This window comes from Ascidia mentula, chromosome 8, assembly GCF_947561715.1.
Source record: "Ascidia mentula chromosome 8, kaAscMent1.1, whole genome shotgun sequence".
Lineage (NCBI taxonomy): Eukaryota > Metazoa > Chordata > Ascidiacea > Phlebobranchia > Ascidiidae > Ascidia > Ascidia mentula.
The window spans coordinates 14841337-14868167 of NC_138573.1; the positions used below are offsets into that span (position 1 = coordinate 14841337).

The following is a 26831-nucleotide window of genomic DNA, read 5'->3' on the forward strand; positions in this document are numbered from 1 at the left end:
AATCACCACACAAACAAAGGGCTTCACTACTGTAATAGTTCGCATATAAATAACACTAGGATAAATAAAAAACTGCCACCAATGGGTAAAAGATAAAGAAAATGTAGCACAACGTTGAGCTTTACAGTGAGCCGAAAAGGCAATATACTGTGAGAAAGCAGAATTAGTTCATTGATTCAAGGACCCACTTGCAGTTTGGGATACAGGCAACGATAAAACAGTGAAATAGGCTGCATTTACACACGCAAAATCCGCTCATGCTATGGAATAAATAAGGCTTCGCGCGCATTCGATGAAGTGCAATATTAAATGGTAAGGTACCTAAAAAATATCCATTAAGCCACATACGACGTTGAGTTAGAATTAATATGTCAATTTGCCGCACCAGTGTATAGAACAAAAACACGTCAAATCAAGAAGATTATGTTCCTGGGGCCGTATCAAATACGATGATTGTGTTAGCCACAACCTCAACCATAAAACAAACCGCTCGAAACGGGTTTACACCAATTACTTAAGCATTGCCAGGGCGTTCCAACCCCGACACTACTGCTTGCGTGAATTGTACAACACCACCTGTTTTCCAAACTTGGTGACACATTGTTCCACCAATTGCAAAAGCCTTGCCACGTTGCGCTCAAGCAGTTGACCAATAAGTGGCGACTCGTTGGTCCACAGCGAAGTGCGGAACTGGTCTTTCAGGTCGCAGCGGTTTGTTATTGCGTAACGAAGTGTGTCAATCACGTGGACGGGGAACTGACAGTTGTAGAGGTAGGAAAGGTAGTCGTTGTTGTCGTGTTGAAAAGCGTCGTCGGTTTTTACGTGAATGAGGTGACCTGAAAATAGCGAGGATTGGTTTAAAGATGCAAATTAACATCAGGCTTTTAACGGAACGCAAAACGGGGATCAAAATGTTGTTTTCAGTGCATTTAATGAATTAACAACGCGTTTTTATTGTGGGAATCAAGAGGTGATCTTTATTCAAATAGGACGCACACAAAGACACTATAAATGAAAAGGCTGCGCCCAACGCGATTTTAACAATCAACCAATCGAACTGTCGCATTTATTATCACGTGACAATATCAACCAATCAAAATCATCGCACCTTTTAATACGTGACAATATCAACCAATCATACACGAGGTAACAAAAAAATTTTCAACACGCACCTTGGACGCTCTGGTGGCCTTTGCTCGGCACCGGAATAGCTGCCAAGTAGCCGAGAAGCAAATACTCCATATCGTCCCACTGTTTTCGGCTGAACGGTGTCACAGCATTGGTGATTCCGCTCAGTTTCGGTACTGATATGTAGTGAACTGTCGTGACCCGCTCGGGTATCTGAAATCATTGTTTTGGGTGTTTTTTTTTGTCGTTTCTTTTTATGTTTTATCAAAGAAAAATGAGCCCGCTGTCGTTACGTTTTCTTTTTATTTCCCATCCTTTTCGCCCATTTCATATTTTTCTTTTATATTTCATCCTTTCCGCTCGATTCGTGTTGTTTTTTTTTTAGTTCACACGCGTGCATTTCTGTATGTGGGAACACTGGTGTCAAAATGAACCCTGTTGAATTTCATCACATTTCTTTCTATGTGCGAATGACCGCTGTGCTGTGTGCCCTCACATTCCTTCATAGGCAATTTCCCAAATCGAGAAAGTAACACAAACTAATAATAAATAATGAAGTTCTTCAATAATTACACAACTTGGCCCAAACATGATAATTGAAATTAAATATAGAACTGTAATTTTAGTTGTACGAATCGTAATCCCTAAATAATAAACCAATCTTACTACATGACTCTAAATTTTGACTGCGAGTTTTTGTTCTAATTGGGTTTCAATGTATTTTATGTGGAAAACATCAAAACCTAAGTGAGGTCCCCGCGTGTTTTTAATCGCTTCCAAAAGAGATAGTTAAGTTAAGAGATTATTGTCGCTGTAGTGTTGTGTAGATATAACACACACTCACTTAATCAGTCTACGTTTTCATTCAAGCAAAATCTTGATATGCCGTAATATAACAGAGGGTTAAACTTATTATGCAAGAAAACATTCGCAAAAATCATAGAGCGTTATGATGAGACCTGTTTCTAGAAGGGGCATGGATGCTAATTTACCAGAGTTGCATTTTAAGTGGTTACTTCTATACACAGATAGGTGATTTTTAAGGGGTACCGGCAAGAAAAAAGATCAACAATCACTGGCTTTTATGATTGGATGAACGACACCTACCGTGGGGACTACGACGCCACGTAGTGAGCCGTCTTGTTGCTTCAGTTGCCGAAATTTGTCAAACTGGTTTCCACCAATGTCAACTGGAAAACCGGCTTCGGATAATTCCGATGGACTCAGCAGTCTCTCTATGGCTGGCACAGTCTTGTACAACTGTATGTGGAAAAGGTTGGTTTCAGAAAGCAGTTCACGAATCAGAAAAAGATGCAGAAAATTAAAGCAACTCACAATATTGACAGATAGGGAAATAAGCTGATAGAAAAATTGCAACATGTTTTTTTTAAATATTTACATAAACAAAACTATAAAAACCAAAAGGTTGCTTCGTTTTTCTTTTTAAATACTTACACACACAAACTTATAAAGAACAAGTAAATTAACCAGTAGGTTCGTTTTTACATGCTTGTAAAGTATGCGTTTCAAACATGACATTTTAGGCGATGCAAAATACGTACCCCGAGCATTCTGTCTAGTTGGTAAACGGCTAACTGGGATAACTCAAACTCCTCGGGCCCACGCTTGGCAAGAAACAGCGCCGGCCGATCCGCATTGTTCAATGTGAGACGGATGTTCATCTGACCACCGATGGCTAGTTTTCCTCTTGCCGGCTTGAAAGCTTTGGCATCTTCCACCTTGCTATCGGCAATGATGCTTTCCCAGTCTTGGTCTTTCGTTCCTAGACATAAGTGTTAGGTTTACAGGCTTCGCAGTCCAGGCATTGCGGTCTAGCTGGACCAGCTTTTAGACATAAATGGGGTGGATTAGTAAATTTTGGTGGAACCTCTGGTGGTTGGCTGTTAAGTCCACATCAACTGATCGATAACCGTTATAGAAAACCGTGTTAATTTATTTTAAGTTTTTTATTTTTAAGGGCAAAAATGGTCTAAATGTTTTTAATTTGTGTCGATTCACTGGAAAAGGGTGAAGTTATTTTCAACAAGTTTGCCTCGAAAAAGTTAACAGGGTTTGACACTAAAACAAGTATGTAGCCTACTGAGAGACATTTGCGCAACATTAGATCGATATTTTATTAAACAAATGACTGCACGGCAGTTAGAGCTTACTACCGACCTTTCCATCCGCACGATTTCATCAGAATAGCTTCCCCCGTTTCTCTGACGTAATATTGAGTCGTCTCCATGTCACCAAGGCAGTCATCTTTCTTTTCGTGTGTTTGCTGCCATTAAAAGTTTTATTTGACTGCTCGTGTGGCAATAATATTGGGCAAATCATAGCAACATTTGACCCACCAAAACACTTTGAGGGTGGAAAATATGCAACCATGTTTTATGCAATACGAAAAAAACAGTGACCTTTTCGCATATTGACGACAATGCGCAACTTAGGTTCAACCAATAGCATAATTCATCTTGAAAAATCTGTTGTTATCCTTAAATTTTCATTAATGCTTTTTAAACGTGAGAAATGTGTTACACCAGGTAAGTATTGGGCACTGACCTTCACCTCGGGTTCCTTAATTTCTGGTTCTGGCATCGCGTTGTCGGCTGGTCGAACGTACACTGTGGTACCAGCGTGATCCACAGGTTTTGAGTTGTCCGACTTTAATATGGCAATAATCCAGCCTGAAAGCATTACACATGAACTAAATTTACAACATGGCCTGCAATGGCAGCATTCAAGCAGACCAATATCCATTTAAATGCTGTTGTTTGAACACAAGTTTCTGATCATTGAGCCTCATTTGCTCCTTTAAGAGTTACCTTCTTTGCGAAGGTGGGGTATGGTGACGAACGCCTTGCACTTTACGTCCTTCAGGCACATGTTGACCGCGTCCTCGGCCGTCTGCAGTGACATCACACATCCCCATTCTGCTTTGCTGTAGGGGCAGTAGTAGTCATAGCGACCAGGGAAATCTGCATTTTCTATCTTCTGAAATCCGTCAATTGTCTGCGATTGTAAATATCAGTTAAGTATGGTTAAAAGGTAAGGAACATGTACACCATACTCGATACAACAAACAAGCCGGGTGTTAGTTTTTAGCAGTTCGGGGTTTATATTTGTACACAAAGTGTCAATCTGTACCAAAACCAAATATTTAAGCTATCAGAATCTCCCTATCTTTTCAGCCGACAAAGCATCAGATATTTGTCGACTGATTTTAAGTAAAAGCAATGAATCGATTATTTACAAAGTGATTGCTAGGAGATAAGGCTAGGTGCAAAATGACTTCAGTCACAACATGGAAAAATAAATTAAAACGATAAAGGTTAATTTCACCACTGGTTCCTTTGGTTTTTCTTGTTTGATTTGTGGGAGGGGATCGGAATTTCGAACCAAAATCTTTTCCGGGTTTACTTCATTGATTGAAACACGCCATTCATGTTGTTCCCAAGAATCAACCTTAATGAAACAAATTTTTGGGTTTTTTTTGAACTTTTTTTTATGTTACTGGCCAAAATTAAATTTAGCAAGGTAGTTTCCCTTTAATAATTCCTTCTATTATATTTATCCAACGACTCAACCTTGTGCTACTGTTAAAACATTTCCACCCACATAAAAATTTACACATAACAACATGCTAGTATTGCCAAACTAAACAGTTGGCACACTTGTTACCTGTGAACCATCCGGTAACCTTTTGATGCTTAACCCTGCTGGATTGCTGTCACCATTATCTTGTATTGCCCGATCAGCATTCAAAGGCCTGCCCTCCAAATCAGCTAAAATGTACATTTTGTGTTTAGTAGAAAACTTCCATTTTTTTGTACACGTACAAATTGGACAAGTCCCCTACAACTCCAGTCATATAACAAACAGTGATCAGTATTCAGTATATACATTTTTTTTTTTATACTTATTGCAATACTTCTGCGGGTGACTATAGATTGCTTACTTTTTGGCAAGTATTTCTCCAGTTGGCGAAGCAAGTCAGCTGCTTTGTATTGGTATTTTTTCAGGCTGTTTAGAAGCTCAGACATGTCTTTGGTGAACTTGGAAGGGACACCAAATTGAAGTAGAGGAAGCAGATAGGTTTTGGTTAAACCCACAAGGTTTTTCTTTTCATTGTAACCTTTGCATTCTTGGGCAACACAATCCACTCCTGATCAACATGCAAAAAATACTTCCTGTTCAGTTTCACATTACATAAACATGTAAGTTAATCCACAAGCAATTTTTTATATAAATAGCACAATAAACACATGTTTAGTACACATCTGGTAACTTTAACAATTAAAGAATCAGTGAGTTGCAGACAAGACACACTGTTTTGACTTGCAGTCCAAAGCCACAGTCACCAGCTGTACTGATAAGACCTTCAAAGTGGCGTGCATTGTGTGCAACTCATAAAGAAATACGTTGTTTCCAATTATCACCAACTACATTACATATAGTGGCATACCTAAGTTCATTCCATCAACAAAACAATTTTTAGGCAATATACAAGACGGTTCTGACACCAGAGGGAGCTGTGGAAAGCTGTTTAACTTGATGTCCTGATTTTTGGATGAAATAATGAAGTTTTCGGACTCCCAACCTCGCAGCAGAACGCTTCCATATGGTAAAGATGCCATAAACTTGACCAGGGAGATTAGGTTATAACATACCTAGATAAGGAACAATCTTGAGATTTGTGTGGCACAGAGGGATTTATGTTGAAAACTGTGGCAAACCTTCACTCTTTCTTCCCATGAGAGTGTTTTTAAATGTTCCATGTTAGCAGGTAAACCTCCTTCTTTTATCAGCACAACTCCAGATGAAGACGATATCTTGCTGTCTGCAAGTTAAGGAATTTATTATGAGGAGAGTACATAACTAGACAAGAAAACTTTATTGTCATTGAAGCTAACATTTTTTAAAGAATTTAAACCAAGAACAGATGATTTTTTCAACAATGTGTACGTCCATGGCACAAGTTGTATTATATATAACTTTTTTGGGGGAATCAAAATCGTTTGGACTTGTATAAATAATAGTTTAATATGTGTATACTCATTTTCAAGCATTTTTAAAACTAAAGCATGAGGTTACCCAGCCTGTCTGCCGAATTGATCCGCTGAACACAAAATCCCAGAACCCGAGCCACGCTTGGATGATTCAAGTAGTTCAGTATTACTGCCTCCTGCAACACCCTCCTGCAAAAAGAAAAGGAACTGTTTGAAAATACATCTAAAAATAAAATGAAGTGGACAGTCTACTTATCTATCAAAAAAGGCTGCATTCCGGATATACTTGCCTATACTTAATCAAAAAACATCGGTCCAGATTCTGCTGTGAATGATCGGAGTCAGAAGAACCACACTTAGCTGATATCAATTCATCAACATCTGCTTTTGCAACTTCAATTGCTATTTTATATCCATCATATAGGGCTTGATATGTTGCCTGATGCTTGGTCTCGTGTAGGAGATCCCGCACCTGTTTGACATATTTGCATGATAAGTTGGCCCAGTAACATATTTAATTATCTCTTTAACCACAGTGTAACACACATAATTGTGGCATCAACCTTGTTACATATTTAAGTCTGATTCATAGTACTGGCATACCCTTTAAATACAGTTGTGCTACATCAGTCAAAATCCTGTTAAGAAGTGCTTGCTATCAGCACTCTGTTGCATTTATCTTATGTACATTTCACTAACAAGTCACATTGTTTTCTTCCAATTTACCTGTGAACTCTTAACTTCTTTGCAGCCCCACTGGTAAAAAAAGAAGTTATTCACATTGACGGTGGCGATAAGATCATCAAGTAAGTAACTGTAGTTGGCAGAGAACTGTCCGTCTGAAGTAATCCCATAAATGGTGGCATTAACTTGCGTCTTTGGCATGGATGTAAATTTTGTAAATGATACCAAATGGGCAAGGTTTCGAGTAAGAAACTCATGATGGGAGAATGGGTCATTCTCACTGTCTATTCTGCCGACTTCAAATATTTTATTTTCAAAAAAATCTTGTTGGTCCCGTGGTATCAATGATCTCCTAGTTATCAACCTCTCACGTAAAAATAAATACCCAATGACAACAACAAGAGTTAGACCGAAGCATACTAGGAAATGTTTTCTTCTTTCTTTTACATTCCAAATATTCTTCTGGTACAACTCGAAACAATGGAATAACATAATTAATTGGTTTCTCTGAAACATTATTGCATGGATTAAGTTTTTTTAACATTAAACAGCAACAGGCATCCAAAAATATTTTTTCATCAAGGTTCTTTTTTAAGGTAATTGAAGGTAATTGAACGTTGCACAATTGTTAGCCTAACTCTCCACAGTTACACTAATTTTGCATAAATCCAGTGACTTTTTAGAAGTTGCTTTCTATTTTTCTGCAAGTTTTCATTTCGTTTCGATACTCTCCTGCAACAGAAATCATATTAACTAGCAAAAAAATTGGGTTGTGTCGGAGGATATTATTTGCGGCATAAGTAAGTGGAAGTTGTCTCATGTCCAAGTCCGTCCATCTAATTCACAGTTTTGTTTCTGTTTAATTCTTTTATTTCTTTTATTTATATATTTAACATAAAAAAAGAAAGAAGCCTGTAGTGGGAGCTAGAGGACCGCAATACTTTTCATCAACACGCCAAACGAGGACAATCGGGGTTCTAATCCCAGTGTGGTAAAAAGAACAATATAATTAATGCCAGACACAGGACATAACACCTATGTACTCAACGATAACAGAAATAAGACTAAATATAGGGGTTGATAAGTACAAACTCCAAATATGTGTGCAAATGTTTTATCCCACGGCTTCTTCGAGTCGCGACCACATTCCAAGAGTTTGCTACCATATTGGCTTTTGTGTGGAGACTGAAGACCCGTACTTAACACTGTCAGTCTTCCATATCGTACCATATTTATTATGTTATATGTTTCGGTTTGCACGATTTTTTGGTTTAATTGGGGTCGCGGAACAAAAATATACCTGTCCTACTCCATTATAGGTTAGGTGTACCGTTTGTGGATTGGCGTAGCAATGGCACTTTCCATAAATTTAAGATGATAAATTTCCAAACTTCGTTTTTTTTTCTAATCTCCTATCACTTCCAGTCGGTTTCGCGATCTTTAATCCGGAAAATATTTGGCCCAACCAAAAAAATTGGATAGCTACGCCACGTGTGCATGCAGAGGCGCTTCTCTTCTGAAAATCATGCGTCATAAATTATTTCATATGATACGAAAAAAAAGTGAGATGACTTTTAAAATTGCTTTTTCTTCTTGTAAATTCAATTTCAACTGTTGCCGTTGACTTTACATACACGTGTTGTTATCTTAGTTGCGTTGCAAATGTATTTTAACATGTTTTAGGTTTCCTGACGCAATCTGAAGTCAATGCCTTTCGAAAAGTGCGCTTTTCTACGTAATCAACGCCGATTGCATTGCACAACACCAAACACGTCTTTGTTAAATCCCTTGGTCTTCAGTTTGACACTCTAGAGTAGATTGTGGTGTTGTTTGCTCACACAGATCATTGGAAACGTAACAATTGAAAACAATACACACGCAAAAGTTTGTTGATTTAGTTCAGTTAGTTTCCATATTACATAGTTTTGCAAATGTGCTTGTTTTTGTTGAAACATTTGGTTGTAATTAATCGTCGTAATTGTGACCAAGTTTAAGCCTTGTCATCCTTCCATTATGCTGTAATTGCAAGGTAAGTGGCATTTAAACCTTAAAGATGTGCTGTTTTATTGTAGGAACTGAAATGTGTCCGAACACCTTTGTTGTGTTGCCATGTTTTTGCACAAACCATTCTTGTGTCAAAATAAAGACTTTTTCGGCATATTTAACTGTAGAATCTGATACACCCAATTTGTACAAGACTTAACCGCAAGGACAATATAAAATGGGCATTGTACCTCTGCGTTATAGAATATTGTCAATTTCGGACATGATATGGGTATTTGTCGCTCTGTTAAGATGACCCTAATTGTCCAGCAGTCTTTGCGACGCGAACAGAATCTTCGACATTTTTATGTCTGCCTAACAACTCAATTAAAAAATGGGTATGGGTTATTGGGTTTATGTACTTCGTGTTTTAAAAACTATACCCTGCAAAGAAAGCTAACCAATAAGCCTGTAAGGTATTCACTAGGTGTCGACATAGAGCTTTGTTAACGCGCCAGCGCGATGAAGTTTTCTAAGAATATTTTCGTTTATAAAAATTTAAATGTGGAAAAGCCCGGGAAAATTAACATTATATACCATGCAACTGCTGATGAATTACAACATTTTATGTTCAACAGAGTTTCCAGTGAAAAATGGGTTCTCTTCTCTCCCGCATTGCAGTTTTTGTAGCGGAAATGTTTTACCGCGCCCCGGTAGCCATCGAACAAAATGAAGCCTCGGCCTCCAACGCAGCGCCTGTGCAGGTAAATTACTTCTCACATACTGGAAACTTTTAACATATTTTTGTGAACTTTCATAACAGATGTTAGATTGCTCTATTTTAGTGTTTCCTGTCCATAATGGTGTCTGTCGTGTCGGTGTATCCATTACTGATTTGAAGCACGATTTTTTCAATTTTTAGAAGTTGGAAGTGTAAGTCCAAGAAAGCTTCCTGTTTTTTGGCAAATTCCTTTGCAATTAGTCTGTTATCGCACAAGTTTGTCACACAAACACGTCCGTTCTTCAGAGTCATATCGTCCCCTGTTTTTACTCGATTTCATCAAAAGAAAACGACAAACGTAATTGACTTACGCTGCCTTGCCAAGCCAAAAATAGCCGTTACAAACGGATCCGTCCATTCTGTGCCACGACGTTAAGTGCCTGTGCCTTTTCTCCGGTTTCGGCCGCAAACAAATCTGACTGCTGTTTATAACAGAGGCGCGTTGAGCAGTCCAAAATCCCTTGACACAACAGTAATTTGGGCCTTAAATTGGCCACAAAAGTTTCCCCGCTGACCTGCGCCCCCTCCATGCCTTCCGCCTTTACGGGTTAAGCCGCGGTCACAACCCCGCTTATCTTGCAGTTTCCTTCCGTGGAATCTTGCATCTTCATTGCATCATTTGCAACGCGGGGGCAGTTTTATTTGCTCGAAGAATTTTGCATCGTTTTATGTAAACTTGACGTAATGCCCACCATACGAGAAAGTGTCTGTAGTTCAATTGCCAGTTTATATTTTTAACACCTCTTGGTACTCCCACACCATTTGTCGATTACCAAATTAATTTTCGACAAAAACAACAGGGCGCCCAACAAGATTTAAATTTTAGTCATCATTTAATGCCGCCGTGATTATGAGAGTAAAAGAGATAATGGAGTCACCTGAGGGATGTTTAGACAAACAACAGGCAACACTCTTTTTCAATCCCAATTGAACCCCAATACAATCCCAATACAATGTTTTACTCATGACGTGACATTATGACTTAACGACGAAGTACTACATATAAAATAAAAATTTAAACATGCAATTTGCTGATATGCCGGGCCCGCGTACAATCTAGGTTGGTAAATGTAAGGTCCACATGCGTTTGACATTTCTGCTGTAATTCTCCTCGCGCAGACGAAAAGCGTTGTGCGACGAAAGTACGTCACTGAGGAAGTGGTCGTCACCGGCACCGATGAACTCCCGTCAATAGAAAAGGTAAGTTGCCCAACCCTAACCCTTACCCAATCCAATCCAATCACTCTTAATCACACTTTGACGCCCCTGCTTGCGTGCGTTTTGTCACGAGTCAAGGTCGCACTGCAGTTCAAAGTACCTTGGCTCGCACGTGAAGAATCTATTTCGAGTGGAGATCGTCGAAATTGGGAGGATTTGTTCGACTTGTCACGACCGGAAGGATGCGATTTGGCACGCTATGTCTTGCTTTAGAAACGCGTTTCCACCGCGAAGTTATATTGCAGCGATTCCCAACCTTTTTGTGGTTGCGTACCACTTGGAGGTAAAACAGTTTCGACGCGTACCACTTAGTTGAGTGTTACAAAGTAACCTAGGGAATGAAGTAACAAACATTTTGAGATCACTTACGATTTTGTAAATCCGAACCATATCCGCATATTACGGAAAGGTGCTCGCGTAGCACCTGGAATGCCGTCGCGTACCACCTGTTAGGAAACACTGTTATATTGTATAACGCGTTGGAACGAATGCGAGTTGTTTGTGGCAATACTCGTTATATTGCAGTTATTTTCACAATGCCACAGATTGGTGGGAATAATTTTCACATTTTATCCATACATCCATAGAAAAATGTCATCATTATTATTGTCTTCATATTTATCCTGTGATCGATTAAATTAGTTCTGACACTTCTCAGGTTTCGAAAGTAATATGGATGAAACAAGTGTAACAAACATTTCACTAAAGATGAAGTTAAAATAAAATGTATAAATAAACTCGTCGCGTCACTCTTTCCAGCCATTAGGAAGCAAATCTTTCAATTATCACTGACCAATAAGCAATTTCTTTGGATTTGTGTCACACGTAAATATAAAGTGTCATTTTCTCTCAGTGTTTTAAATCTTATGTAACACCAAATCGTTGGCGATCTTCATTATTAGGCGCCTCCATAGTTTTTCAGACTGCTGTTAACGTTGTCCCAATCATGACCCAGCGGCAAACGTTTGCCACCCACACTGCACGTTCACGTCCATACCACAGATTTTAATCGAGGATTGAACCCCTTAAAATTCTGTACACGGTGACTCAGCTCGTCTTAAACTGTTTGCAAATTTGTTTTTCCGAACTTTGTGCACGTTTTAAAGTCCACAAACTCACGATAATGTTGCTTCGCGACTCCTTGCCTGTTGACGGGTGACCTTTTTACGTTTCAGGCCAACGAAGCCTTCCAGACCGGCAGTATCGACTCTCACCCCTGCAAAGGTATGCCTACACTTCCAATGACTTTGAACACATGCAGAATGTCACGTAGAATTGTATGTACGAAGGTTGTCACGCCCTTGTAGGACCACCCTCATTGTCATCTTAGATTTCTTCATGTATGATATATACGTTAAGGTATTGATGCTGTCACGCAACCAATGGGTTTGCCCTTGGTAAAGCTTGTTTTAGGTTTTACGTAATTAAAAGATCAGTTTCTAAATAAAAAAAATTTAATGTCAGAAGTACATATATCCCTCGGTTTTGGGCGATGTAATGCAATTTATTCACACACCTTTCAGAAAAGAAAAGCTTTTATTAGTCCGAACATGTACAAAAAGTATGTTTTATTTTTTATTTATTGTATGCATAAGCCTGAATATGCGGTAAAACTCCCAAAATGCTGTTCAGAAAACATACGCTGTTAGTGTTGGTTTTGCATGGTGTCGCAGGGCAATCTATACAATGTAGGAATTGATCAATGAAAATGTTCGTTTGGTTACAGATTCCAACATTGACCGGGCATCCTGTCAAGAAACTTCCGCTCCCAAAATACAGGCAAGTGCATTAGAACATACAGAACGAGCTTCACACCATAAAATCCCCAACGTCGATAAGGGTTTGCCCAACATAACCACAACCGACCCCGTTAACAAACACGATGAAAAACAATCAGAGGAGACAGAAATATGTACAGAATATGCCACCCTGGAGGGTGTAGACTTAAACCAGGGCGGTTTTGTTTCAAAGTCGAGTATCTCAAAACCGCCCTTATCTGCTTTCGACGGCGATGATGCCAGGCGCGACTTCCTAGAAGCTTGTAGAAACAACATACGGCAATCTGCTGACACAGATTCCACCGCGAGTGCGTCAAACCGGTCTTATACCAACACTGTGCACGTCAGCGAGTCCGTCGGGCCACCTTACAAAAACGAAACTGCGCCCTTGCATTCTGACATCCCCACCAGCGCCCCGCCGTCGGTCGCACGTGGAAAGGACATTGCCGAAATGCCGCCGAAATTCTCCGGTGAACCTTTGAGCGAAGGGCAAGCCAAGGTCGTGGATATTTGCGGGGTTTCTAATGGCCGGCGTTGTGACAGTAAGTGCATCAGTACAGGGCGCACTGGCGACGATAATACAGCGCCGTTGTGTGATCCGGTTCTGTATGAGCCAAAAGAAAATGTGAAGCATTTCGGTTGCGGAAAAAACGGCCACCCTCGCTCAGATGTCATTTTCTCCTCCGAACAAATTCCAAAATCAGCATCTTCATCTCGTGGATGTTACGAGAAGGAACCCTCGGAAAGCCATGAGATTGGACCCTTCCCGGTGGCGAACAACACGGAACCGGTCGACTTACATAACATAAAGTCTCACCGCTGCCTAAAAACCTCGGCGGTAAGTGGAGAACTCCAGGATGATAATTCAGCGAAAGGAGATTTCCATCGGAGCTCAGTCGACTCCGCGAACTTGAGCGGGAACAGATGCTCGGAGGCACAAAAAGAAAATGGCGTCTCTGACGCAGGAGGCCAGGTCCGTTTTTCCGAATCATCCGAGCCTTTATTTAAATCTATGCCTGATACCCGCAGCAACTTGCCCGATACGAATATCAGAGAGGTGGTCAATGAAACACATAAAGTTAACCGCAATGTGAATGGCAAAGAGATCCCTCAAGACTCATCGGCGAACAAATACGAACATGTGAATGGTGTGACACCGAGTGGCCAACTCAAAGAGCTTGCCATGGAAACTCCTAAAATGAATGAAAATAGTAAAAAGCCACCATTGTTGGGGGAATCGTCCTCCAATAACGGTAATTGTCTTCATTTAAATGGTGTGCCACCTAGCGGGCAACCGGGATCCGTGCATCTCCCGAAACTCGCTTCTCATACAAAAGTCAGTGGAATGCAGATTAGTTGTGCAGATGGGACTTCTACAACTTTGACCCAAGAAAACAACTACAATCAACTGGCAAACGAAATAGGCGAAGCATCGACGAGTGTGTTGCAAAACGATAAAGAGTTCTCAGCTACAAACCAACTATCCGACGTTCTCGATAACACAGGCCACCATTCGAATGAAATAACGACAGATGCTGTTTTAAAGAATTCTTTGTCAAATGAACCACAGACTGTAGGTATGCCCCCAATTTCGGGCGGAAATATGCTTGCAGGGGACAATGCTGAAAAGGAAAAATATGTTACCCGTGTTATTGACACTATCTCGCAAAACTGTGCGGACCCTAATTCCAACAACGGTCGAAACTTGTCGGACGGCGTAGACGGAGAAAACCTTCGCGGCGAAAGGACAAAAGAAAACATCAGCCCGGTCGAAGGATCAACGCGATTGGATACGGCACTGGTCGGAGCCGGAAACTCACATGCGAAAGTGGTTGAGGAGAAAACGCCAACAGTCGACAATGCAGATAAGGTCGACCACAGTTTTGAGAAGGTGAACGGATCACTGGGACGATTGCATCTATTCCCACCACATATTTCACTTATGCAGTCACGTGTGCTTTGCTTGACCAATCACATCGCTCCACTGTTTGCCGTTGTTGCTACGATCACTCCTGGAGTGTTAACCTGCATGGCTTAACTAATCAATGCATGTATTCTTCCCGACAAAGTGTGGAAACGTAGGATAAAAAAATTGGGTCAGAAAAAAATAATCGTTTTCCTCAAAAATCCACGCGAAAAATTTTTACCAATTTTGTGTGCACAGCAATTTTATGCTGCTTTAAAAGCAGGGAAACGAATTAAGACTCTTTGCGGCAAAGTGTTGCGAATAAGGCGGTAAAACTAATTAATATTTTTTACGAAATACCTTTGTCTAAAACGCAACAAAATACTGCGACAAATTTGCCGAAAATGGTGCAATCTGGGCACATTTTAAAATATTTGATTTTCTTTAGTTGAGTGTACGAATGCACTGCCGTTGTTTTGCAATGTCTGAATATTTCTTCGCTGCACTCACCGTGACCTTCCCAATATAGTAGGGCTTTAAAGGGTTAAAAAAAGTTGAAGACGCAAAAAACGATGTTTCTTTTGAATGATAATGGCGGGTTTGGCAAAAGCCTGCAACATCGTAACACCGGAATTAAATCGGGCAAAAGCGAATTTGTTGCAGCGCAATGGCCAAAACGTGTATTCCGTTGCGATAAGCTTCCCTTTAGCCTATACAGTTGTAGTTGTACAACCGCGCACTCTAACGACCTTTGAAAGGGCTTTTGCGCAGCAAATCGCGAAGTGGAGAGAGCCGTACGTGTCCCTAGTTTTCCGCGAAAAACCAGTTAGGCTGCTTGCATTGGTCGATACGTCTAATATCGGATTCTAAATCCAGCTACGGTTCTCGGAGAAGAAACAGACCACAAACGACAGATATGCATTATGAGTTGCTCCTTGCTCTATATGCGGTCCCCGTACAACAGCAGCGTTCTGTCGCCTTTTCCCAAGTTGTAAACGATTTTTGCGACCGTTTTTTTTTTGAGGACGATCATTGCCTATGGATTAATATTCTTATTGCAAGCAATTAAAGAACAAAAAAAATCATTTTTTAAGTAAACCTAAACAATTCCCCATTTTGTGAGGCATTTTGATCAAACTTTAATCCATAATCCATTTGACCAAGCTTATTTCTTGGTGTTGCGATGCTAACAAAGACCAAACAAGAACAGTTTATTCTGCATTTATTTCCGACCTTTGATCTGTGTTGAATTCAAACGGGCGTCGGCCGCACGTCAGGCTTAACTTACGGGTTTTTCCTACGCGTGGGCGGCCGTGCTTTCATTCACACCGCTGCTTCCGTTCGGAGGCAATTAAGCTTGATATCGGCGTATGTAATGTGTTTACGCCCAAAATACGCACTCGAATGCCGGCGTGACAACACGTCACGCCACGATCTCGATTTGGAGGAATACAACCGCTTATGTTGTGTCGATGTAACCTGTTAATTCACAAAGAACAAACTGTGCACAGAGCCTCCTTACACAATTTGTCGATTTTAATTAGTTTTTTTTTTTTCATAGGCATTTGTTAGCACGCCCATAACTTGCGGCAACATTATTTTTAAGTTGAAACATTAAACTAGTAACCGGTCAACTTTAAGACAAGTCTGTGTTTTTTCTGTTGTTGCATTTGAAACTTTAGTTGCCATAAGGTTCTTCGCTTTATTACTTGTTTAATTCCGTGCTTATTCACATAAACCAAAAACGCGCGTAAATATCACGAGGTAGGGGGAGAAGCGACTTTAGCTTATTTTGTTTGGGGAAGTATGTTTATGGTGACGACATTTAGGGCTTTCCCGTCAATCTGCGTCTCCAGAAACTTTTTTTCTTGATATTTTTACAATGCCATACAAGAAATGGGGCAATTCGACCGTATTGGGTCTGCTGTTTGAAATCTGTTATAGCCTTGCTGTAGTGGACGACAAGGCAAATCCGTTTTAATTTTAAGCTGGTAATTAAATTGAAAAAGGCCAACGTTGTAATGTGGCTAAATCAATTGGTTACCGGGCTACATTAATACCACAACTGGGATATTATGCTATTTTTCGGAAATTTATTTCATAAATATTAACAATGATTTGCGTGTCAACCTCCGATACAAACTAAAAAAGGTGCAGAGTTTTGACGATTTCAACGTATGATTGTCGGACCCCAGTCCTCACCATCCACGACAGCGTCAGTCTCCATCAATCCCCGGACGAGCCTCGCAAATTCGATTTCACGGCTACTTGCCCTCTTATGTCGAACACCGCCTAGCTCGTTAACGTCGCTTACTCCTGGTCTTGCGTTTGTGTAAAAACTGGCCATACGTTTGTGTATCGTGGATTTGCCCGAGTCCGGTGGTAACACGCTTTTAACAAGCGTGTCGAATCGCACGGTCGAAGGTTCGCCAACGAGCAGATCACGATTCTTCCAAGCGCCAAGCCGGTTTCTCTAACAATATCAGCGGCCGATTGAGCGATTTCCATGAATCGGTGCCGTCATGTGTAGTTCTCGTTGTTTTGCACAATGCACAAACGTCGCAAAACAGCAATTTATGGAACACCTGATTTGTCCCAAATGTGTCTTTGCACACTTAATCTTAGTTATTTTATTTCGCCTCATTAACCACTTTTCCTAAAATTATAGCCCGGTATGATTTTAAAAAACCTGTTAATCACCATCATGACGTATAGCGAACACTTGACGCGCGCACCGTGACGCAAAAACGGAGATGCGCGAGCTTCCTGCGATTAGAACATAGCACTTTTTTGAGCTCTCATACATTGGGAACCGCATTCGCTCAACGCTTCACTTTAAGTTCGTGTGCTTCTCAGCTATGCGCGCAAAACGCGTAATTAATGGATTTCTGGTTTTGTTTGTAACCTTTCGGTTTTCTCCTTTCAGGAAACGCCAGTTGACACCACGACGGACCAAAAGCAACCTTTTCCGATCTCCCCATGTAAGAACATTATTATGTTGGGATTGGTGATGTAGAATGTGTCATTGTTTTGGAGTAGAATATATTGTTTTCTAAAGTTTGAGGGTCAAGAACCTTGATGTTAAGTTGATTACTCATGTTGAAAGTGGTTTAGTCATTTAAACAGTAACGAGTTTTTCTATTTTTGTACGAGGCGATTTTCCCACATTATATTATTGTGTTTTTAATGAACTAAGTTACCGAAAAAGTAGATAAATATACAGTAAGCTTCGAATCTTTTGTTATGGGATAAAAATTTCAACACCATTTTTTAGTATCTGTAGGAGTTCGAACACACGTGTTTTATATTGCAATTGTAAACATGTAGATGCTCGAGTGTGTATTATACAAATTAGTTTGACCATCGTCACATTCTCACAAATAGTGCACGTTTTATGTTAAAAAACTCTCTAGAAACAAAATAGATGCAAATAAACACAATAAAAAAAACGGGTGTACGTAATTCACAACAAAGTACTCATAATTGCTGCTTTTGGGACTTGCGCGAGTTTCATGTTCTTGTGACGTTTTGTTGCGTCATCGCGACAAGTAACCACGTGATGACATTTGGAATGTTGTGTCTTTAAGCTTTTGGACATGATTTCGCGGTTAAATAGGCACCCACTGAGCGCCTTTTCTCCTGTTTACATATTCGGAAACACAAGTGCCGTGCATATGAATCGAGTTTCTTTTCAATGTTGATTTATATCTAAATGTGTGAAGCGTGTTCCATCCAACGTGTTTTGCGCTTAGTCGTTTAGCGTGACGGGTATGTTTTTTGGCAAATATCGCACAACAAAAGACACTCGGAAAATTGTTTTTGAAGCCCAATATAGGATCTATACCTGCGGGGGGTGTCGAAGAGTTGAATCTGAACGCACAGTTACGTTTTCCAAATTGAACAAAGCTACGACCCTTCAAATTTTGAGCAAAATAATACGTTCCAACCATTTCGATACAAAATGAGGATTTAGTGTTTGATGTGTAACAAGGGGTCATAAAATTGTATCGTTAGGTGGACTTCTTTTTAGAGATGAATTTGAATGCTTGTGATTGTGTTTTCACAAGCAGCATTGCGTCGCTGCAATAACTGAGAAAGATCCTTTCCAAGAAAGAGAGTTTCGAACCAAAGCCGCCGTCCTGAACTCTAACCCTTCATGCATGCAAAATTTTGCAACTTCTGTGACGCTTTCCATAACTTGACGATACGCCCGCCTCCTACGCTTGCAAACTACGCTTAGTTGAACTGTTCTATATTAGATACTAATTGCCATCCTATTTGTTGGTTTACCCCTAAAGAGGCGCTTTATATAACTCTTAATTTATTGACTTAGCTGCCGTGCGAAAGGTGTCGTGGACAGGAGCGGCAGAGTCGGTTTACGTCACCGGATCTTGGGTTAATTGGACCGAACACCTTCCTCTACAGCTTGTAGACCTGTGAGTTTATAAATTTTTTATGCTAAATAAAAAAAATTGTCGTACAGCTTCCAAGTATTTTTTGCAAATTGTTGGAGGTGCGTCCCTTATCGAACTGCATTTGTTCAAAGCAATTAGTTACACCGAAGGGAGTTTTTACAGACAGAGTTTAGGCACAGATATACTCACTACAATTGACACCCATTGTGTGCCAAGATTGGTAGATTCATCAAGTAAAGCATACACGTTTTACCCCCACGCGTGAATTTCAAAAATTAGATATCATTTTATATAAAGAAGATCTGTCTCCTTTTGCCATGTTTGTCCCCATGCCTTTTCACTTGTTTATCGACCCTTGCCATAAAATGATCCAGATCTCAAAACCACGCGGGTCCAATCCACGGTCGCCTCGCCTTATTGGGTGGTGAGCGTCGCCAAAACACATTATCTAACACAAACAAAACGCCCGCTTTGGCACGGAACGCGCTTTGCCGGCCAAACTAGAAGGAATAGCACCTCCTTAACTTGTGTAAAGTGAACACGATTTGAAACCACTCGGTTGCCATGCGGCGTTTTCAGTAGCGTTCTGTGGCTACGTCGTGGTTGTTTCTTTTTGTAGACGAAGTTTATCTGGAAAAGCGGGTGTGCCGTTGATCATGGCGATATGATGATACTGCATGTGATGTTAAAACAGATGCCTTGACATTCTGCGATAAGCAACTTAGCGTTACAAGCTGTAGGTTTTCGGGGAACTGTTGGTGCGCCTCCGCTCCAGCCCATGTACTGTTTCAGTAAATTCTAGATTTATATGGAAAACGCGTGCCGCATTAGACGTATTAGACAAATGCAAAATATCAAGATTATCGTATTTTTTTCATATCGTACTAGCGCCAAAGGAAATCCCACAGAAACATTTTCTCATTTAACAAAACCTAAAACTCTACCATGGCCGTACTTCGAGATTGAAACATAATTTTTTCCTCAAAACGTTGTGCATTCCTACAGACGGTATCAACGATACGAACAACCTCACACGGTTTGTGCTAAATAATCTTCACGATACGACCAGCGCACACTCTCATTTCACACATTTTCATGTTAGATGATTTTTTATATTTCATTTGGACAGAGAAGAAAATCGGTGGGAGGGGGACATCGACTTCCAGGCCGCCGTCGCACAACGTCTCGTTGAGCTCAAGTTCATTGTCGATTCCGTATGGCTGATATCGCCAGACATGGTAAGCGCACCTACAATAAAATTGCACCCAAACCAGTGGTTCTCAACCTTTTGTCCTATGGCGGACCCTTTTTGATGACGTCAATGTAGTCACGGTTTTTCGTTTTTTTTGCTACTGGTTAATATTTAAGTCTTAAAGTTGCACGTAACAATGCGTTTTTGTTTGCGATATATCAAGGCTGAAAAGTGCTCTTGTAATATTGGATTACTTCAGGCAAATGCTTAAACATTTTTCAAGAATAGGAATTTATCAATCATATAGCGCGAGTATTTAGAAGTTGCCGTAGACCTACTGACAAAACGCCATGTTGAAAACCACTGATCTAAACCCTTTTTTTTATCCGGGCCGTGAGCTTGCTGTTGAGCTGTGAATGACGTGTTATTCCATGTTGGTGCGCTAAAATGGTCATTAGTTTGTCGTTATATCTTTCCGTGGTAATTTCTGGTCATCAAAGCAAGTCTTGAAATTGTTTAATGTTACAATGGTGTAAAATTTCCGACCACCCTTTAAAAACTTAACAGAAGCTCGCAGTTGGAACAGAATCATATTTTTTTCTTCTTTGCTTTAATTCCATACGTTATACGTCCGCATTCTTGCAAACGATTTCCTGCAAGGAAAATAGAGAAGTGTATCAAATGCTTTCGGCGATATTGTGTATCGCTACGTTCGATACTCCATCAACAACACGCTATCGTGGTCGCGCAATATCGATATCCTCTCCCGCAGCCCCATTCTCCACACACGAATTCACGCATTTGATGGCCGCCACGTGCTATTTTCGCAGCTCGCGTTCGCGTGCCGCGCGCGGAATTCGTGTGATGTGTGTTGCCAATTTGTTGCCCGTGCTTCGATTAGGGGCTCAATTTCATATAGTTCGGCCCGTATTTAGATCTAGACGTCTAACGGAAAGTTCGTGGCTCATTTTCACCCAGGTTTAGATGAAAGAGGGCGATTTAGCTGCCATGTGGGTGTTCCTCTACATGCAAATAGTCGGGTCTTTATCCTTGCGGATGCCCTGGCGGCAAAATCGGGTTTTTCAGTATTTTTTTGTAGTTTTTTAACACATTTCGAAGTCACTTACCAATATAACTTCAATTGTGGATTATTGAATTGTACATTTACAAATTGCTCTTAGGAAAAATGCTTGTGGTTGCGGTTTACCCTGCGAAAGGTCAAATGAAAACAGTTAAAGAAAAGCGGTATTTTCGTATCGGGCTGTAATGCTATCGTGTAGAGCAAACGTCACAAGCAAACGCTGCACATGTTTCGGAGTGTGGTTTAATTTCTAGATCTGCCGAACTTCAACATACGTGTCAAAAAAGGTACCGCAAAATGCTTGCATAGAATTTGCAAATACACAATAAGCTTTAAGTAAAACGATTTAAAATCGTGAAAGTGCAAGAACCACAGCCTGTCGGAATTTCACAATCCCCTAGGAGGTTTCCCTGTCGTAATGTCTGTATTTGGCCTTGAGGTGTTTGTGTACTGCGCAAACGAGTCGGCATTTATTCACACAACGTTTTGTCTGAATGTTCATGACATTTTACCTTTTCTCGCGGCCTGAGGTCACTTTTCCCATCACGAAATCCTTCCATCGCCACCACGTTGATTAAATGCTTGCGTGCGGATTTCTCAGCGCGAGCACATGAGGTAGATGGTCGTTGACGATAACAAGTTTTCCTCGCTTGCACCGCGTCCGTCGGCAAAGTGTCAAACAAAGCGATCGGGAGAATGGAACATAATATGTACAAGGGCGGTTATAACGCATTTAAACAAGCTCCAAAACCTTATCTCACCATCTTCGATTCTTTTATGTCCCAGCTTCAACAATAAGTGCTGTTGGTGTTCTTCGTTGCTGCTTAATGGCTTATGGTTGCAAAAATTTTTGACGCATTATGATATGTTCACCTAAACCTCAATCATTAAACGGCACAAAATGCCTGCGCTGTATGTCGCATCACGATATTTGCGCGTCCCGCACGATTTTGTCAACGATAAACTGCTTTTAAGGCGCCCCGTCAACGACAATGCGCGTAAATTGGAGATTGGAATGACCAAGAAAATTCCGGGGTGTGTCTATCGCTCCTGTATTCCATGAATATGCCATTGTTAAGTTGGATCACACAGAGGTCGCAATTGTCAACGTCACAATGTGGTTATGAAGGTTATGTAAACGTCCCCACCCATTAGTGGGAACGTCCTAATGCATTTAGTCTTTGAAACATGTGCGTTTGCAAACTAAATGCGTTTCGCAGTAAGGTTTTTGCACGGGGCACTGCTCTATGGTTTGCTTGTTTAAAAATGTTTGTGGAGAATAATTTTTCGTTTCCCAACCGTCGGTTTGTGTCAAATTGCTCGAAACATAGGTATCGGATTATGATTTGAGACCATACATGCCGCTTTCAACGTTTTCAATATATTACTGGGTTACTACAGTGCGATCAACAATTAATCGCGTTGTATACAAAGAAGAATTTTTCTCTTTTGGTGAAACTTTCGCAATTTGTGACCGAAATAACGCTGAAAAAAATATTACATATGTAGGCGTGTTGACGAAAAATTTATTTTTGCGGCGTGATTGGTCACGTTTTGACTTCTGCCACTTCCAAGAGGTTTAATTTGACGTGTGACGTGTTGATCGTTTGCTCCCATTAAAGTGACGACGCTGTGATCATTTAGCTGTCGTTGCGTTACGGCGCTAAGCGCACTGCATTTCACCATGACACCGCACTTGCAATTTTGTGGGTCTGAAAAAAATGTACGAGCCTCTTGCAAGTAATACATGTTTGACTTTGATGCCAGTCGCCATTTTGGTAAAACATGTCCGTTTGTGCTATAGTTATTGATGGAATATATATTTTTTTTAGCTTTCTGATATTTTTTAATCCAACGTCATATATCAGGCACACGTGCAAAATTCAGTAAAAAAATGTAGATGACTTTACAAATATGTTTTAGCACGTGTTATCTAATTCGCTGATTTTCCCCCAATGATCTTGAAAACTTAGATCTACAAATTTAGATGTACAAAACTTTACGCATACCTATATACAGCAACCGCAAGTACACTGACCTTATTAATCGCACCCCAATTTCGACTTCACGAGTGAGTAATGAATTATACGCACGAGTCAGTCGGAATTTAGCATTTCTTAATCTCAATGTTGAGAGTTAGTCACCGTTGATGGACGAGCGCTAAGTTGTGCGACCGGTTTGTTCATAAGGTTTTGTTACAAGTGGAAAAACCCGTTGATAAAAGCTTTTGCGTTCGTTGGTCGTCGGATCCTTACGCTACCGTGTCGTGTGCAGCGTCGCGACTTCAATAGTGGATTGTGCATTTCACCATTTTACGCCATTTCGCTGTTCCAACGCCATTTTTTGAAGGATGTTCTAAAAAAAATGAGCACTTAAATGTACAATTTTATGTTTTGTTTTTGCACACTGGTTACTTAATTTTTTCAGAATCTAGCCCTCTAGTTGGCATTGTACTCACACCGATTCTATTTGGATAAGAAACTAAAGATGCCTGTGCTGGCGTAATCGATTTTTCAATTATGGTAATAAATCAGCTGACGTCAATTTAAAACTTCCGATAGTTTCATAACATTGACTTGTTTTCTGCACATTGTTGGTAATTAGTTTTCATAATTGTAGTTTTACAAGCACAAATCCATTGCCTTTTATTTGGCTGTAAAACTTAACACCGGGCAATATTTTCTTTCAAAAATTTTAAAAAATATTTAACTGTCCATTACTATTCCAGCCCACTATCAGCAACGACCTTGGATCGATGAACAACGTCATTTATCTCGATGACGACTAACAGTGCCGTGATCACGTGACACTAGGCTGATCACCGGATTAATTTCTGTTTGTGTTGAAATAAAGCAATTGAAAAATGAACATCGTTCGGTTTTGCTGTTATGCTTATTAGTGAATGATGCATGTTTACTTAAGTTGCATGGCAAGATGTTAATAAGATTTTTTGTAAATAGTTTTGGTATAGAAATGGTAACAGTGCGGATAATTTTTTCCACACAAAGAAGGTATGACTAGTTTTTGAAACCCGAAAATTAAATGTACACAAATGGGGGTCTTGCAGCGTACCAATAGGATTCCCCAGTCGCTGCTTTGCTGATGTCTATTGGCAGTACTTCGCTGCTACGCTGCAGTCTCTTGGCAGTACTTCGCTGCATCAAGTCATGGAATGCATTAAAGCAAGGGTCTGAAATATGCGCCCCGTTCAGCATTTAAAACATTTCGTTTTGTCGACGGGGCAACATGATTTGCTTACCACAAAAGAAAGGCAGCTATGGTACTCCTGTAGATGGTTTTAAAGCAAAACAAGTAATTGTCATTGAAATACATCGGTATGTATACAACTTTTTAGATCCGTTGAAGTTTGGTAAAACTGTGAAATCACCAATAATGCTGAATCTTGTTACACCTATTATGTATCTATTTGGCACTGCATCAGTGCTGGCATGTGAGTTGCTTTGTAAATTATTGTGGTATGGCCCGTAAGTCAAGTCGGCTTCTCTTTCACTTGTATCAGTAAGTTATATGTTGTTACTAGCAACAAGAACCGATTACAAATGCCGTCTTTCACCTGAAACAATAAATTTAATAGGTGCTGGAAACGAAAGTTTAATGTTGATCCAAAAAGCAATAGGTTTTCACGATTGGCTACACCACCAACGGAGCTAGGTGTGTAACCCACGCTAAACGCTAAAAATATAAGAACGTGATCCTTATCTTGAAACTAGCATGCATGTCTTTTCGCAAGGCGAGCTTTTTTGGCCGGCGCGCCCGCAGTGTAGCGATTTTCCCGCGGCAAATCGCTTAGCGGCGTTATCTCAAGATCGGCCCCAACCGAGCCGAGGTCAAAATTAAGTGAATAACCATGTTTGATGGGGGACGTCGCGCATCAAATAACCATCGAAGCAATACAACTGGTTATTTGCGTTGAAATGTTGTTTGACCCTGTACAGGAATTATAAACGTCAAATTGAGGTGTTTATTAATACTTTTTAATTCATTGTTTATTTAAAGAACTTACATAACTTTGCTTAAGCCGTTGTTAGCATGACTTCAAAACGCCACCAACCGGGTTTCAAATATGTTTCATAACAAGTTTATTTTCTTTAATTTGTCTTTGACTGAGGCTTAAGTTCCGGGTAAAGCGGTCGAAGGTATCATTGTCTGCGACAAACACTTTTAAAGTCAACTTCTGAATTTAAATATTGGTGTTTGCTTTGAACTCTTTACGGCAAAGAAAAGTTTGGATGACTAAACAGATAGTTTTGCATAGCTCAAAATTATTTCTGGAAGAGAATGTCTACAGTGCCGATGTCAATAATCTAACGTTACTAAAACGTGTGCTATAACCATAGCCACAAAATTTTGCAATTTTTTTTTCTGTAATTGTGTTGATAAGTATTTTTCAAGCAAAATTTCAATCTGTCATATACCCAAACAATTATTTAACATGAGATCTAAATTGTATTTAAAGTTTGCAAATACGTTTTTGACTGGTGAAGTCTTAATTTATTTAAACGACAAACTGATTCAATACTTTTAATGTTAAAATAATCGTTAATGATAGTTCACACTTTGATGTTAACATTGTATATGCGACGGGCATAACCGTTTCTTGTCGTACCTGGCACCAAACGATAATTAGGCTGCGCCCTTGGAAATAAAAACACGCATACAGTTTGCCTATCAGCATCCAAATCATGCAGCTAACATAGTGGACCTTTCAAAAGCGGTAAGCTGATGTATATGCTCGTGCCCAAAAGGACTTATAAAAGCAAACGGGATTTTTTTGCCTGAGTTAATCTTTCAAAATTAAAGATCAAGCTCTGTTCTTGTAAGTCGTGACAGTTGTTGGTTTAATAAACGATCACAGCCGCTCGTTTTTTTGACATATCTTTCAATGAGATCTTCCCGTTCTAATGCCAGGTCCATAAACTGCTTCAAAATGACCTAATTTAACTTGCGAAATGGAACGGGAATTTTTGCGTGGGTGTCTCGTGTGCCATTTATTGCGTCAGGGATTCAAAATTTCAAAACTCATTTGCATAAACCGTTAATGGTTTAACACAGCTGGCATTTTTTTAACGCTCATGAACGGTTACCGACCTTCCTCGGTTCTATGAATAGCCGCTAGCTCACTTCCGAATGGACCCCGTAATGTGCCAACGACGTGGCCTAAGACCAACAAACGCACATCGAGGTCAGCGCTCCAGGCCTGGGTAAAACGTCAAGCACAAATCCCTTGGTTTTCTGCCATTAGGAACGGAATGCATGTAGTTTACTTATGGTTGGCTCTGCTTCGAAATAATTGCACAAATTTTATAACCTCCTTTGCAAATAAACGTTACTGGGTGAATTTTGGTGCAAAAATGCGGAGAAAAGACCAAGTTGTTTCAAATTGTTTCGCGAATCGTCATGACGGCGATTGTGGTTTGAGATGTTTACTTTAATTCCGATCGTTGGAAATTGCGACAATAAGAAACGTTTGACAGCACTGTAAAAATACCAGTAAATTTCCCTATGTTACATCAAAATTGCCATCAGTTTCTTCGCAAGTGCATTTAAATACATTTCACTCTGAGATACTAATTTCGAAATCCTCCTTCACGTGCAATCATTCACAATTTCTGCACTAGTTTGAGCTTGTTAA

At 40.1% G+C, this 26831-nt stretch overlaps 2 protein-coding genes across 4 annotated transcripts; one reads left to right on the top strand and one right to left on the bottom strand.

The window, feature by feature from the left end:
• Nucleotides 1-16: 16 nt before the first annotated feature.
• LOC145910180 (uncharacterized) lies at nucleotides 17-7327 on the bottom strand. Of its 2 annotated transcripts, none has more exons than XM_082997209.1 (15): nucleotides 6867-7327; nucleotides 6431-6612; nucleotides 6226-6329; nucleotides 5868-5971; nucleotides 5597-5801; nucleotides 5090-5296; nucleotides 4813-4916; nucleotides 4474-4596; nucleotides 3957-4143; nucleotides 3700-3818; nucleotides 3307-3412; nucleotides 2691-2911; nucleotides 2236-2388; nucleotides 1173-1341; nucleotides 17-836 (listed from the first exon to the last, which is right to left on the bottom strand). In XM_082997209.1, the coding sequence occupies exons 1-15, from the start codon at nucleotides 7314-7316 to the stop codon at nucleotides 547-549; spliced, it is 2724 nt and encodes a 907-aa protein (XP_082853335.1). In that variant the 5' UTR covers nucleotides 7317-7327; the 3' UTR covers nucleotides 17-546. The 2 variants fall into 2 exon arrangements, with proteins under 2 accessions (XP_082853335.1, XP_082853334.1); XM_082997208.1 differs by having other exon boundaries at nucleotides 3694-3818.
• Nucleotides 7328-8721: 1394 nt separating this feature from the next.
• LOC145912237 (5'-AMP-activated protein kinase subunit beta-1-like) lies at nucleotides 8722-24046 on the top strand. Of its 2 annotated transcripts, XM_082999652.1 has the most exons (9): nucleotides 8722-8853; nucleotides 9446-9571; nucleotides 10708-10788; nucleotides 11982-12030; nucleotides 12533-12585; nucleotides 17417-17471; nucleotides 18824-18926; nucleotides 20035-20143; nucleotides 23907-24046. In XM_082999652.1, the coding sequence occupies exons 2-9, from the start codon at nucleotides 9461-9463 to the stop codon at nucleotides 23964-23966; spliced, it is 621 nt and encodes a 206-aa protein (XP_082855778.1). In that variant the 5' UTR covers nucleotides 8722-8853; nucleotides 9446-9460; the 3' UTR covers nucleotides 23967-24046. The 2 variants fall into 2 exon arrangements, with proteins under 2 accessions (XP_082855778.1, XP_082855779.1); XM_082999653.1 differs by lacking the exons at nucleotides 8722-8853; nucleotides 9446-9571; nucleotides 10708-10788 and adding an exon at nucleotides 10955-11089.
• Nucleotides 24047-26831: the final 2785 nt, after the last annotated feature.

What these genes read in the sequence shown, in the direction of transcription:
- LOC145912237 (XM_082999652.1), top strand. Translation starts at nt 9,461, where the DNA reads ATGGGTTCTCTTCTCTCCCGCATTGCAGTTTTTGTAGCGGAAATGTTT. An exon ending in CCAACGCAGCGCCTGTGCAG is followed by an intron (nt 9,572 to 10,707) that starts GTAAATTACTTC and finishes CTCCTCGCGCAG; the next exon opens with ACGAAAAGCGTTGTGCGACG. An exon ending in CGACTCTCACCCCTGCAAAG is followed by an intron (nt 12,031 to 12,532) that starts GTATGCCTACAC and finishes GTTTGGTTACAG; the next exon opens with ATTCCAACATTGACCGGGCA.
- LOC145910180 (XM_082997208.1), bottom strand. Translation starts at nt 7,316, where the DNA reads ATGTTATTCCATTGTTTCGAGTTGTACCAGAAGAATATTTGGAATGTA. An exon ending in AAAAACCAAAGGAACCAGTG is followed by an intron (nt 4,144 to 4,473) that starts GTGAAATTAACC and finishes TTACAATCGCAG; the next exon opens with ACAATTGACGGATTTCAGAA. An exon ending in AACTAGACAGAATGCTCGGG is followed by an intron (nt 2,389 to 2,690) that starts GTACGTATTTTG and finishes TTCCACATACAG; the next exon opens with TTGTACAAGACTGTGCCAGC.